At 47.3% G+C, this 13,264-nt stretch overlaps 1 protein-coding gene across 1 annotated transcript in view; it reads left to right on the top strand.

The window, feature by feature from the left end:
* Positions 1-13,264, top strand: part of LRP4 (LDL receptor related protein 4) — a 51,252-nt gene that overhangs the window by 26,876 nt on the left and 11,112 nt on the right. Inside the window, exons 21-34 of the mRNA XM_014861310.3 lie at positions 831-1,020; positions 1,108-1,239; positions 2,203-2,343; positions 2,702-2,788; positions 2,895-3,066; positions 3,695-3,857; positions 3,988-4,213; positions 4,578-4,881; positions 5,937-6,155; positions 7,112-7,246; positions 8,090-8,198; positions 10,256-10,400; positions 10,674-10,787; positions 11,076-11,211. Of these exons, the coding sequence (XP_014716796.2) occupies positions 831-1,020; positions 1,108-1,239; positions 2,203-2,343; positions 2,702-2,788; positions 2,895-3,066; positions 3,695-3,857; positions 3,988-4,213; positions 4,578-4,881; positions 5,937-6,155; positions 7,112-7,246; positions 8,090-8,198; positions 10,256-10,400; positions 10,674-10,787; positions 11,076-11,211 (2,273 nt within the window). The remainder of the gene's footprint in view (positions 1-830; positions 1,021-1,107; positions 1,240-2,202; positions 2,344-2,701; positions 2,789-2,894; positions 3,067-3,694; positions 3,858-3,987; positions 4,214-4,577; positions 4,882-5,936; positions 6,156-7,111; positions 7,247-8,089; positions 8,199-10,255; positions 10,401-10,673; positions 10,788-11,075; positions 11,212-13,264) is intronic.

Here is a 13,264-nt window from a genome sequence, read left to right as displayed (position 1 = left end):
TCTGAGATTACGTTAGAGACTTCCTATCCTTGACCCCCCAAATATTCCAGTGCATGTTTTCTAAGAACAACAACATTGTCTTACATAACCACGGTACAATGATCAAAATCAGGAAATTTAACGTTGATACAATATTACTATCCACAGTCCATATTCCATTTCACCAGCAATTGCCTCAATAATGTCCTTTATAGCTTTTTTCCTCTTTTTTCTTTTTTAGTCCAGGATCCAATTCTGATCACAATTGTGTTTAGTAATCAGGTCTCTTTAATCTTTAATTTGGAACACTTCCTCAGCCTTTCTATGTCTTTCTTGACCTTTGTATTTTTAAAGAGTAAATGCCAGTTATTTAGTGGGGGTCCCTCAATTTGTCTGATGGGTTTGATGTCTGATGATGTGTTTGGGGCAGGAATACTACATTAAGCGAAGTCATGTCCCAAGTGCTGAGTGTGTCTTGTCAGTAGGCACAGATGTTGGCTTGTCCCATTATTGTGATATTAACTTTGTGTGGTAAGGTGGTGTCCACTGTAAAGTTGCTATTTTTCCTTTTGTAATTAATAAGTAATTTGTTTAGAGATACTTTGAGATTATGTGAATAATACATCCTCTTTTACAATCGTCACACAGCCCTTGAAGCCAGGCACTGTCGTAATCATATCACAGATGGGCAGACCAAGGCACAGAGAGATTTTATAACTACCTCTTGCTCAAGGTCACACAGCAGGCAGTAGTGGCAGAGCTGCATTCTGACTCTGAGCCCAAGCTCTTGACCACTGCTCTGTGCTGTTTGACCTTGCTGGGAGATGACTCAAGCGCTGTGGCCCTGGCAGGTGCTGATCGGAAGCCAGCTCCCCCACCCGTTCGGGCTGACCCTCTATGGAGAGCGCATCTATTGGACTGACTGGCAGACCAAGAGTATACAGAGCGCAGACCGGCTCACGGGGCTGGACCGGGAGACCCTGCAGGAGAATTTGGAGAACCTCATGGACATCCATGTCTTCCACCGCCGGCGGCCCCCAGGTGAGCAGCCCTTGACCTGCACTGGCTTCTCCTCAGCCTTCCTCTGCTGTAGTCCTCTCTATTGACCCCCTCCTCCTACCTACCCAGTGTCCACACCATGCGCTGTAGAGAATGGCGGCTGCAGCCACCTGTGTCTTCGGTCCCCAAATCCAAGCGGCTTCAGCTGTACCTGCCCCACAGGCATCAACCTAATGCCTGATGGCAAGACCTGTTCACCAGGTGAGTGTAAGCATCAGAGACCTGGATAAAGCCTCTCTGGGAGGGGCAGTGACTCTCTTCCTTCCTTGCAGATGGACTCCCATGTGGTCTGAGAAACCATGAGTCCTGGTCCTTCCAGGGGCTTAGGGGAGAGACAGAGCTTTTAGAAAAGAGAAGAGGTCTGGGAGAGAGGCCCAGGGGAGCAGGGAGACAGGATCGGAGACAGAGTCCAACTCATTTTTACAGTGTCTTCATGCATATTAGAAAAAGATGCTTCTGTCTCAGGCATCTTACTTTCATCTATTGGAAAATTGTCATAATATACCGATTTGGTTAGACGAAGTCACTTTCGTTCCATCTACCACAAATTGGTATAATAAATATTAAAACATATGATATCTACAATGTAGTGGTGTCCCCCTCGGATGTGGCTCTTTCATGAGTGCATGACCAGCACAACCTATGTGACAACCTTCATTGGAGGTTCCCAGAAGCAGGACCAGGCTGCCCAGATGTTGGGAGTCAGTGTTTCTCCCTAGGGGGGCTACATGGTAGGCTGATCTTGAACCCTAACTTCCTAGGGAATTTGAGTGAGAAAGGAGCTGTGAATTGTGCCTCCCAGGTTATGGGAAAAGCCCTCTTTATCTTAATTTCACGTGGTGTTTCTTAAACTGCATGGTAGAGGGTCCTTCGAAGAGAGTCACTTCTGTAATATTAATAAAGAGCTGTCATTTATGACCATGTGTCAGACCCAATGCTAAGTGCTTTCTGCATATGATCTCCTTAATCCTGCAGCTACCCTGTTATTGTCCCCATTTTGCAGATGATGAAACTGAGGCTTAAACAATTTAAATAACTTGCCCAGGGTCACACAACTAGAAACTAACAGAGCCAGTGCATGAACTTCAGTTTGCCTTACTCTAAATCCTCTTAATGGCTGTGCTAGGGTGACTGTCCTCTTTCCTTCTCTCCCCACCTGGGCAGGCATGAACAGTTTCCTCATCTTCGCCAGGAGGATAGACGTACGCCTGGTCTCCTTGGACATCCCTTACTTTGCTGATGTGGTAGTACCCATCAACATTACTATGAAGAACACCATTGCCATTGGAGTGGATCCCCAGGAAGGTCTGTGTGGCCCCCCCTTCCCACCTGGCCTTCTGTCCTTGCCCTGCAGCAACCGCCGTCCTTCTCTTCCCACCCCCTTTGCCTCCTGCTAGAGCCTGGCAGCTCCCCATTCCCTCTGGCACAGCCCCTGCCCATGTTTCTTCAGCACTTTCTCTGGTTGTGAGGGCATGGCTTGGGCCTTTCTCTCTCTCTCTGCCAAGAGTCATCCCATTATGACATTTCTACATTTCCCTTGATTTCCTCTGCTAGGGGGTACAGAGTTCTCAGACATGTGCTGGTGTCTTAGGACAGGAGTCAGCTTTGTGTATTCCTTTGGGGGAGGCAAGCGTCCAGGCTGAGCCAAGCCTTTCCTTTCCAGGAAAAGTGTACTGGTCGGACAGCACGCTGCACAGAATCAGCCGTGCCAATCTGGATGGCTCACAGCATGAGGACATCATCACCACAGGTGGGTCTTCCTCCCAGCCCGGGGACCATCTATCTGGCTACAGAGCTGGGGAAATAGCCCATCTGTTTTAAGGCAGGAGCCAGTGTGTTCTCTTGACTTCCTGCAGGGCTGCAAACCACAGATGGGCTCGCAGTGGATGCCATTGGCCGGAAAGTGTACTGGACAGACACGGGAACCAACCGGATCGAAGTGGGCAACCTGGACGGGTCCATGCGGAAAGTGTTGGTGTGGCAGAACCTTGACAGCCCCCGGGCTATTGTTCTGTACCACGAGATGGGGTGAGAGGTGGCGTTGTGGCTCCGGGCAGCAGGATGGGCCAACAGCTCAGCTGGGGCTATGGACGGGGTGACGCTGGGCAGTGGAGAGCAAGCACACTTCACAGGGACACCGAGACTGGCCTCCCTGGGGCTGTTTCACTCCCTTGTGACTTCTTTCAGGGTGGCAGTGTAGTGTAGAGATTAAGAGCATGAGCCTTGGAGGCGGAAATCCAAGATTCACCATTTTTTAGCTGCATCTGTCACTTTGGGTCCAGTATTAAACCTCTCTGATCCTCATCTTCCTTATCTGTAAACTGGAGGTGATGGTGACAATGCATGCCTTGTGGCCCTTGTGGGGATTAAGTGAGATAATGCACGGGAAGTACTTTTTTTTAGTTGTAAAAAACAGAACATGAAATTTACCATCTTAGGCGTTTTAAGTGTGCAGTTTTGTAGTGTTGAGTAAATTCACATTATTGTGAAACAGATCTTCAGAACTTTTTCCTCTTGCAAACCTGAAACTCTGTACTCATTAAAAGCAACTCCCCTTTTTGCATATAAAACACTTCTCACAGTGTTTGGCATATTGTAAGTACTCACAGTATTCAGGAGCTGTGGGAATAACCAGCTAGTATTCTTCCTTGCCCAGGTTCATGTACTGGACAGACTGGGGGGAGAATGCCAAGTTAGAGCGGTCGGGAATGGATGGCTCAGACCGTACTGTGCTCATCAGCAACAACCTAGGATGGCCCAATGGACTGACTGTGGACAAGGCCGGCTCCCAACTGCTCTGGGCTGATGCCCACACCGAGGTGAGGGTCCTGCTCCTGCTGCTTCCTAGAAGCCTAGAAGATGGGAGAAGCCTGTTTGGGATCTCCCCTGAGGGCTCCCACCCTCAGTGATAGCCACCCCCCCCTTCCCCACCTTTTCCTTCCTCTACAGCGAATTGAGGCCGCTGACCTGAATGGTGCCAATCGGCACACGCTGGTGTCACCTGTGCAGCACCCATACGGCCTCACTCTGCTCGACTCTTATATCTACTGGACTGACTGGCAGACCCGTAGCATCCACCGCGCCGACAAGGGTACTGGCAGCAATGTCATCCTGGTGAGGTCCAATCTGCCAGGCCTCATGGACATCCAGGCTGTGGACCGGGCACAGCCACTGGGTAAAAAGACCCCTGGGGCTGGGAGTGAGAGCCTCTGGCTTTCTGGGAGTATTTCAACATCAGAGCTATAGCCAGAATACAGAGATTCCTTTATAGTCAGAGAGATAGGGACCCGCCTAAGCCCCCTTCCAGGATCAGGCTGTGTTCCCCCTGGGTACGGCTGGTACTACAACTGCATGATGCTGTCACCTTCAAAGGACTCCTGGAGACACCCCTGCTCCTTCTAGCTCATCCCTGCCAGGCATCGAATCCTGTCATTTAGAATAGCAGAGAATCAGGCACAAGAAACTAGAGCCTTTGTAAGATTCAGACAATATTCCAGGCTGGGTATCCAAGCTCGTCCTCCTCTCTTTCTCATCACCAGGTTTTAACAAGTGCGGTTCAAGAAATGGTGGCTGCTCCCACCTCTGCTTACCTCGGCCCTCTGGCTTCTCCTGTGCCTGCCCCACTGGCATCCAGCTAAAGGGAGATGGGAAGACCTGTGATCCCTCTCCTGAGACCTACCTGCTCTTCTCCAGCCGCGGCTCCATCCGGCGTATCTCACTGGACACCAGCGACCACACAGATGTGCACGTCCCTGTTCCCGAGCTCAACAATGTCATCTCCTTGGACTATGACAGTGTGGATGGAAAGGTCTATTACACAGATGTGTTCCTGGATGTTATCAGGTATGCATGTCGCTGGAACCCCCAGAGGGCGCAGACCTGCTTCCCATCCCCGATGGGTGAGGCTGTGGTCTGTGTCAACCTCAAATGGACTGAGTGATTCGGCAACTCGGACAGTGAGTGCTCATCTTGACTCGTTCGCTTTGTAGTGTTATCACTTGCAGGAGAGTTTCAAACTTTTGGGTTTTTTTGCTATTTTAAAGATTAGTAGAAGCTCAGTATGTAAAACAAACAAACAAGTAAACAGATAAAGTCGTGCTGGGGACCTGGAACCTTCTTCCCTTACCATCGGGCCCTGTGGGAGCTCCATGGATAAGACGTTGATGAGTAGGCTGTGTAGCTAAACTGTGTATCTGTATTATAATACAGGAACCCTGGCCAAATGCCAAGACTTATGGTTGTTCACAAGGTTATACTTTTTTAAAGAATATTTCTTGGTTTATTTTAATTTTTATTATTCTTTCAATTTTTTGCCCCAACACAGCTGAGGAATGTGATGCCCTGCCACCAGTAAGAGAGGTTTGCCAGGGCAGAGATTCTCACGTGGAAGAACAGGACTGTTCCCTTTGGTTCTCCATGAGGGATGTTTTAGAATCTCTTGCTGGGGGCAGGTGGGCGTATGTAGTTTAGAGAAGTCCCCCACGTGTTTGTGACATGCCCCTCATCCTGAGGTTGAACTCCCTGGTGTAGGACTTCTATGAAAACACACAGGCAGCTTTTGAAAAAGCTGCCTTTCTTAGAATCACCACCGAGCAAGGCTTGTCTCTTCGTTAAAGTATACGGGGATTATTAACCTGTCTTCTCGTAAGACATGGACCCACATGCTCCCCATTGATGGCAGGAAACACTGCACTCCAAAGGATTTATCCATTAATTCTGCAAATATTTTGAATACCCACTATATTAGATGCTGGGGGATGTATGTACAGATAGTTGGTCTCTTCCGCTATGGAGCTTACACGGTAGTGGGAATCCAGTTATGGAATCCTAGATTAAAGGGGTTGCAGCCTACTGCTGGTCAGTCTGGTCAGTCATCCAACCCTGGGCTGTTCCCCAAGGCGAGCAGATCTGAATGGCAGCAACATGGAGACAGTGATCGGGCGTGGGCTGAAGACCACCGACGGGCTGGCAGTGGACTGGGTGGCCAGAAATCTGTATTGGACAGATACGGGGCGAAATACCATTGAAGCCTCGAGGCTAGACGGTTCCTGCCGCAAGGTGCTGATCAACAACAGCCTGGATGAGCCTCGGGCCATTGCTGTTTTCCCCAGGAAAGGGTAAGTTCATGGCCAGCAGAAAAGAGACCTGGGGAGAAGGACTTGGTGAAGAGGCCCTTGGAGGATGCCTTGTATATATATATTTTTTTAACTACTTTTTTTTTATTAAGATTATGATAGTTAACAACCTTGTGAAATTACAGTTGTACATTATTATTAGTCATGTTGTAGGTACACCACTTCACCCTTAGTGCCCTCCCCCCACCCCCCCTTTCCCCTGGTAACCACCTATCAGTTCTCTTTGTCTGTATGTTAACTTCCACCTATGAGTGGAGTCATACAGAGTTCGTCTGTCTCTGTCTGGCTTATTTCACTCAACATAATACCCTCAAGGTCTATCCATGTTGTTGTGAATGGGATGACTTTGTCCTTTTTTATGGCTTAGTAGTATTCCATTGTGTATATATATATATATATATATATATATATATATATATATATATACCATATCTTCTTTATCCAATCATCAGTTGCTGGGCACTTAGGTTGGTTCCATGTCTTGGCTATTGTGAATAATGCTGCGATGAACATAGGGGTGCATGGGACTTTTGGAATTGCTGATTTCAGGTTCTTAGAATAGATACCCAATAGTGGTGGGATGGCTGGATCATAAGGTGTTTCTATTTTTAACTTTTTGAGAAATCTCCATGCCGTTTTCCATAGTGGCTGCACCAGTTTGCATTCCCACCAGCAATGTATGAGGGTTCCTTTTTCTCCACAGCCTCTCCAATGTTTGTCACTCTTGGTTTTGGATATTTTTGCCATTCTAACAGGTGTAAGGTGATATCTTAGTGTAGTTTTGATTTGCATTTCCCTATGATTAGTGATGATGAACATCTTTTCATGTGTCTATTGATGCCTTGTATATTAATGGTATCTGTGTGTCACTTGTATTTCCCCAACCCCCGGGAGCCCTCTTCCAATGCCTTGGTGATGATGGCACTTTTGTGTCTCAGGTACCTTTTCTGGACGGACTGGGGCCACATTGCCAAGATTGAGCGGGCGAACTTGGACGGCTCTGAGCGGAAGGTTCTCATCAACACGGATCTGGGTTGGCCCAATGGCCTTACCCTGGACTATGATACCCGCAGGTGGGACCCCTGTCCCAACAGGCTCCTGGAAATCGGGTAGGCAGAGGAGAGGATGGTTGAGATGGAAGCAGTGAAAACAAAAAGACAGGAAGCTCCTTGGTAGGTGGGAAGAGAAAGCAGGGAGAAGAATGAGGAATTCTTAGGGCAGGGGTTGCTAAATCCAGCCCTCAACCCTCAGGTGGGTTTTGTTCATCTGGTTTCCATCTTTTTATCTTGAGTGCCTTTAGCAGAGCACATCCTCTGGCTGAACCGCAGGTCCCACCACCCGCTGTCCATCTAAGGGCTGATTCTTCACCTTTGTTCCTCTCCTGATCCCTTCAGGCACTGAAATGTGCAACTCCTGGTCTAGATAAAAATGCCAGAGGGCAGGAGAAGAGGGTGAAAGGAGTCTGAAGCGGTCAGCTCCCCTTTCTGCCCTCAGAAGAAGAGAAAGGAGGCAAAGTCACCAGCAGGGTTGGTAGAATGCTCTCTTCCGTTCACCTCAGTGAGGTCCTTGTAGACTGAGTCTTCTCTTGAAGAGCATTTGTAAGAATTTGGGCTTAGATTCTTGGGTAGGAGTCAAAGAATAATCAAGTTACCCAAGATGAAACTGTGTGGGGGCTCCCACGAAGTCACTAGACTTTCTACCCCTCCCCAGAACAGCCCTGGCCTCCCCTCTCAGGAGTCCCCAACTTCCCCTCTTCAGCTTCAGGGCTCACAGTGCCCTCTCATCAAGGGTGCGTCTTGACTGCTCACAGCACCTGCCACTTCAGCTCAGGAGGGGACAGAGAGCCCCTTAGGGGGAAGGGCTGGGCTTCCTGGCAAGCGTTTTGAGCAGCCACCCTTCTCTCCTTTTCTTCACAGGATCTACTGGGTAGACGCACATCTGGACCGGATTGAGAGCGCTGACCTCAATGGGAAGCTACGGCAGGTCTTGGTCAGCCATGTGTCGCACCCCTTTGCCCTCACTCAGGTACTGGCTCAGGAGAGAGGTAACTAAACCTCCTTGATGGGGGTGATTCCTTGGGGTTCTAAGTCAACAGCCTCAGCCCTGGGTGCTACTGAACTGGTGTGCTGTGGAAACTCGTTTTAGGGGTGCTTCCTGTACACTGAAGCCTTGCCACCGCGTGCTCTGCTATTCTTGCCCCACCACTCCCATGTTCTAGCATTCAAAGGAGTGGCTCTCAGTAGTGTACAGCATCAGCTGTGGAGCTTGTTAAAATGCACATTTCTGGGCCCTGGATATAAAGAATCTGCTTCATGAGAGTTGGGCCCAGGAACATGTATTTTAACAAGTTCTCCCATTGATCCTAATGCTGTGGTCCCAACGTCTGAGCTCAGGCAGCTCATATAGCAGGAGTAGGGTGGAGCAGCTAAGATCCAGAGTCTGGAGGCAGCTACCTAGTCACTAAGTGTTCACTGAATACCTCCAACGTGCCAGCTCTGTGGGTGCAAGTTCTGCCTGTGACATTAAGTAATTGTGCAACTTTAGACAAGATACTGAACTTCTCTAAGCTTTGTTTACCTATAAAATAAATGAGTTTAATAATAGTATCCTTCTGGGGGCTGGCCCAGTGGTGCAGCAGTTAAGTACGCACATTCCGCTTCTCAGTGGCCCCGGGGTTCACCGGTTCAGATCCCAGGTGCGGACATGGCACTGCTTGGCAAAAAGCCATGCTGTGGTAGGTGTCCCATGTATAAAATAGAGGAAGATGGGCATGGATGTTAGCTCAGGGCCAGTCTTCCTCAGCAAAAAGAGGAAGATTGGTAGTAGTTAGCTCAGGGCTAATCTTCCTCAAAAAAAAAAAAATAATAGTATCCTTCTGAAATATATACAAAGCATTAGCACAGTATCTGGCACTCAATTCGTATTATTTCTAGCCATTTTAATTATTATTAGATGTCATTTTTGAAAGCTCTAATCCTATAAAATCATTTGGGGAAGGGAAAAAGAAGGGCTACCAAGCCTGTGGCCAAAACAGGCATTCTCAATCTTTGTCCCTTTTTTTTACAAATATCCACTCTACCTATGTTCTGTCTTATATCCTACCAGCCAATAAGATTTTGTCTGGCTTTACTTAATGATAGGCGTTTTTTTCCCCCATCCTCTGAATATGCAACTACAGGGTAATATTAAATATGTTTGGTTTTTTTTTTTTTGGAAGATTAGCCCTGAGCTAACTACTGCCAATCCTCCTCTTTTTGCTGAGGAAGACTGGCCCTGAGCTAACATCCATGCCCATCTTCCTCTACTTTATACATGGGATGCCTACCACAGCATGGCTTTTTGCCAAGCAGTGCCATGTCCGCACCCGGGATCCGAACTGGTGAACCCCAGGCTGCCGAGAAGTGGAACGTGTGAACCTAACCACTGTGCAACCGGGCCGGGCCCCATAAATATTGTTTTTCAATCTATAAGTTTCCCCTGGGGTTGCTGATATATCCCCTGGGGGTGGGAAGGGAACCGCCTTCATTGCCCCTTCACATCCCTGCTTTAGAATCTCAGGATCCCTGCATTAGAAGGCAGCTGCCCACAGACGTAATCAGAGCATTTGGGCCAGGGCTCTGAGTGAAGGGCCCAGAAGAACAGGGATCTTAGAAGAACCCCCCAACTTATTTCTATTTGCTGGGCACAGAGCTCGTTTATTCATTGAGCCTCTCAGTCAACTGACTGACGACTAAGTGTTAGGTGCTGGAAGTAGAGAGATGAATGAAACACATTCTTGTCCTCAAAGAACTTAATCTGGCAAGGAAGACAGACATGTAAACAAATGACCATCAAGTATCAAAACTCACTTGTAGAAGTGAGGACAAGGCACAGAACAGCGTGGAGGAGAGAATGGAAAACTCTGCATAGATTGGGGGAGATTTCCTGGATGATGTCATATCTGGGGATACCCAGAAGTTGACCTGGTGGTAAGAGACGAAGAGGGCATTGCAGCAGAGGGGATGCACGTGCTGAGGCACGGAAGCTGTACCAGGGTCAGACTGTTGAATATTTACCCTTTCTTGTGTTTCTCTATTGAGTAGCAGGACAGGTGGATCTACTGGACAGACTGGCAGACCAAGTCAATCCAGCGTGTTGACAAGTACTCAGGCCGGAACAAGGAGACAGTGTTGGCCAACGTGGAAGGACTCATGGATATCATTGTGGTTTCCCCTCAGCGGCAGACAGGTGGGCTCCTGGGTCCTGAGCCTACTTCTTTTCCATCAGTGGGGTTCGTTGGTCACCCCAAGGACTGTTAATGACCAAGACAATTAGAGCCACAGGAGAGCCCTTTGGTTCACATTTTAAGCTCTTAGACCTTTGCAGCCCCCTGTGGTTATACCCCTCCTGCCCTACTATCCCTGGGAGGGGGGTAGCCCTGGATCGCCCCCTCTTTGAGAAGTGTCAAATTGGGAGACCTGACTCTGTCCCAGACCAGACACGCACCTGCTTTGCCCGCAGGGACCAATGCCTGTGGTGTGAACAACGGTGGCTGCACCCACCTCTGCTTTGCCAGAGCTTTGGACTTTGTGTGTGCCTGTCCTGATGAGCCCGATGGCCAGCCCTGCTCCCTTGGTGAGTTGGAATGAATGGCCCCCTGGAACAGCAGAGCCCGTGGAGGGGTGGGGGATCAGCAGCCTCAGCTTTGTCCTTCTGGATTGGATCCCCCTCTGGAGCTCTTATGGCAGAGGGCCTGGGAGCAATGAGTTTGTTATTTACAGTATTAAGAAGGGCCTCCAATGAGGATGCCTAGGATTAGGGCAGCTAAAAGGGTGCTGTGTTAAGTTCTCCAGATGCTGCTCTTGGACCATATGTCGAGATTTTGGGCCCAGTGGCCCACTCCAGTCCTCTTTTTCTCTCCAGTACCTGGCCTGGTGCCCCCAGCTCCCAGGGCGACCAGCATGAGTGAAAGGAGCCCAGTGCTACCCAACACACTACCTACCACCTTGCGTTCTCCTACCACCCAGATGCGCACATCTCTGGAGGAGGTGGGAGGAAGGTAGGTGGGCCCTTTGGTTCAAATCACCATCCCCTGCCAGCAGAAGACCATAGTCCTAGCTTGAGCATTCTGGGAGAAGGAGGGTGGATCACGTCATTAGCTATCAGTCCCTGCTATTTGGAACTGGAGAAGATGTTTAGACTTGTAGATTATTGCAAATGATTCTCTTTTTAGCTCTGAGGGCAAGAAGCTTTAAGAGCAGCTTTAGAGAGAAATCGCTCAGGAGGAGTTTCCTCTTGGCATTCCTCCTTCCTTTCTTTCTGTGACATTTGCTCTCACATAACAGGTTTAGCATATGGTCTCGTCCTACAGTTTACTTAGAAGCCCCACCAAGTTATAATGATCTCTAGGCTGTGACTTTATCACTTGGAACCTCCCCAGGAATGTGATAGCCTCAGCTTATAATGACTTGTAATACTCAAACACACATGCATGTATGTGTGTGCGTGTGCACACACACCATTATTAGACAAGCAAGCATAACCATGAATGGTTCTAAAATCAAGTATAAAATATTATAGTTCATGAAATTGAAGGTGCTGTCAATTTGAAGTACATCCTGATTTAGGAGATTAAACTGAAAAAATGACTAACAGCAATTGTGAGATGCCATTGATAGTAAGACACATTTCTATTTCAGAGATGTTAGAATATAGAAAAATGCACATCTTAAAATTGATGAAATATGATGTTACATTCAATTTAGAGAAATTCTTCTTTTTTTTTAATTTTATTTTTCCTTCTTCTCTCCAAAGCCGCCTGGCACATAGTTGTATATATTTTTAGTTGTGGGTCCTTCTAGTTGTGGCATGTGGGATGCCACCTCAGCATGGCCTGACGAGTGGTGCCACGTCTGCACCTGGGGTCCGAACCTGTGAAATCCTGGGCTGCCGGAGCAGAGTGCGCGAACTTAACCACTCAGCCATGGGGCTAGCCCCGAGAAATTCTTATAAGTATTTTTTATTTACACTTTGCAAAATATAATCTGGAACTACAGATAGGAATAAAGAAATATGTACATATATCTCCATATATAATTACTCTTTTTTTTTTTTTTTTTTTTTTTTTTTCATTTTTTTTTTTTTTTTTATTAATGTTATGATGGATTACAAGCTTGTGAAATTTCAGTTGTACATTTTTGTTAGTCATGTTGTGGGTACCCCACTTCCCCCTTTGTGTCCTCCCCCCACCCCCCCTTTTCCCTGGTAACCACCGATCAGATCTCCTTCTCAATATACTAATTTCCACCTATGAGTGGAGTCATATAGAGTTCGTCTTTCTCTGACTGACTTATTTCGCTTAACATAATGCCCTCGAGGTCCATCCACATTGTTGTGACTGGGCCAATTTCGTCTTTTTTTATGGCTGAGTAGTATTCCATTGTGTATATATACCACATCTTCTTTATCCAATCATCAGTTTCTGGGCATGTAGGCTGGTTCCACGTCTTGGCTATTGTAAATAATGCTGCGATGAACATAGGGGTGCAACGGACTCTTGAGATATCTGATATCAGGTTCTTAGGATAGATACCCAGTAATGGGATGGCTGGGTCATAGGGTATTTCTATTTTTAACTTTTTGAGAAATCTCCATACTGTTTTCCATAGTGACTGTACCAGTTTGCATTCCCACCAACAGTGTATGAGGGTTCCTCTTTCTCCACAACCTCTCCAACATTTGTCGTTCTTGGTTTTGGATGTTTTTGCCAATCTAACGGGGGTAAGGTGATATCTTAGTGTAGTTTTGATTTGCATTTCCCTGATGATTAGCGATGATGAACATCTTTTCATGTGTCTATTGGCCATATTCATATCTTCTTTTGAGAAATGTCTGTTCATGTCCTCTGCCCATTTTTTGATCGGGTTGTTTGTTTTTTTGTTGTTAAGCAGTGTGAGTTCTTTGTATATTATGGAGATTAACCCTTTGTCGGATAAGTGGCTTGTAAATATTTTTTCCCAATTAGTGAGCTGTTTTTTTGTTTCAATTCTGTTTTCCCTTGCCTTGAAGAAGCTCTTTAGTCTGATGAAGTCCCATTTGTTTATTCTTTCCAT

This window comes from Equus asinus, chromosome 17 (assembly GCF_041296235.1).
Source record: "Equus asinus isolate D_3611 breed Donkey chromosome 17, EquAss-T2T_v2, whole genome shotgun sequence".
Classification (NCBI taxonomy): Eukaryota; Metazoa; Chordata; class Mammalia; order Perissodactyla; family Equidae; genus Equus; species Equus asinus.
Note: the sequence above shows the minus strand (reverse complement) of the source record. Positions and strands in the feature narration are given on the sequence as shown.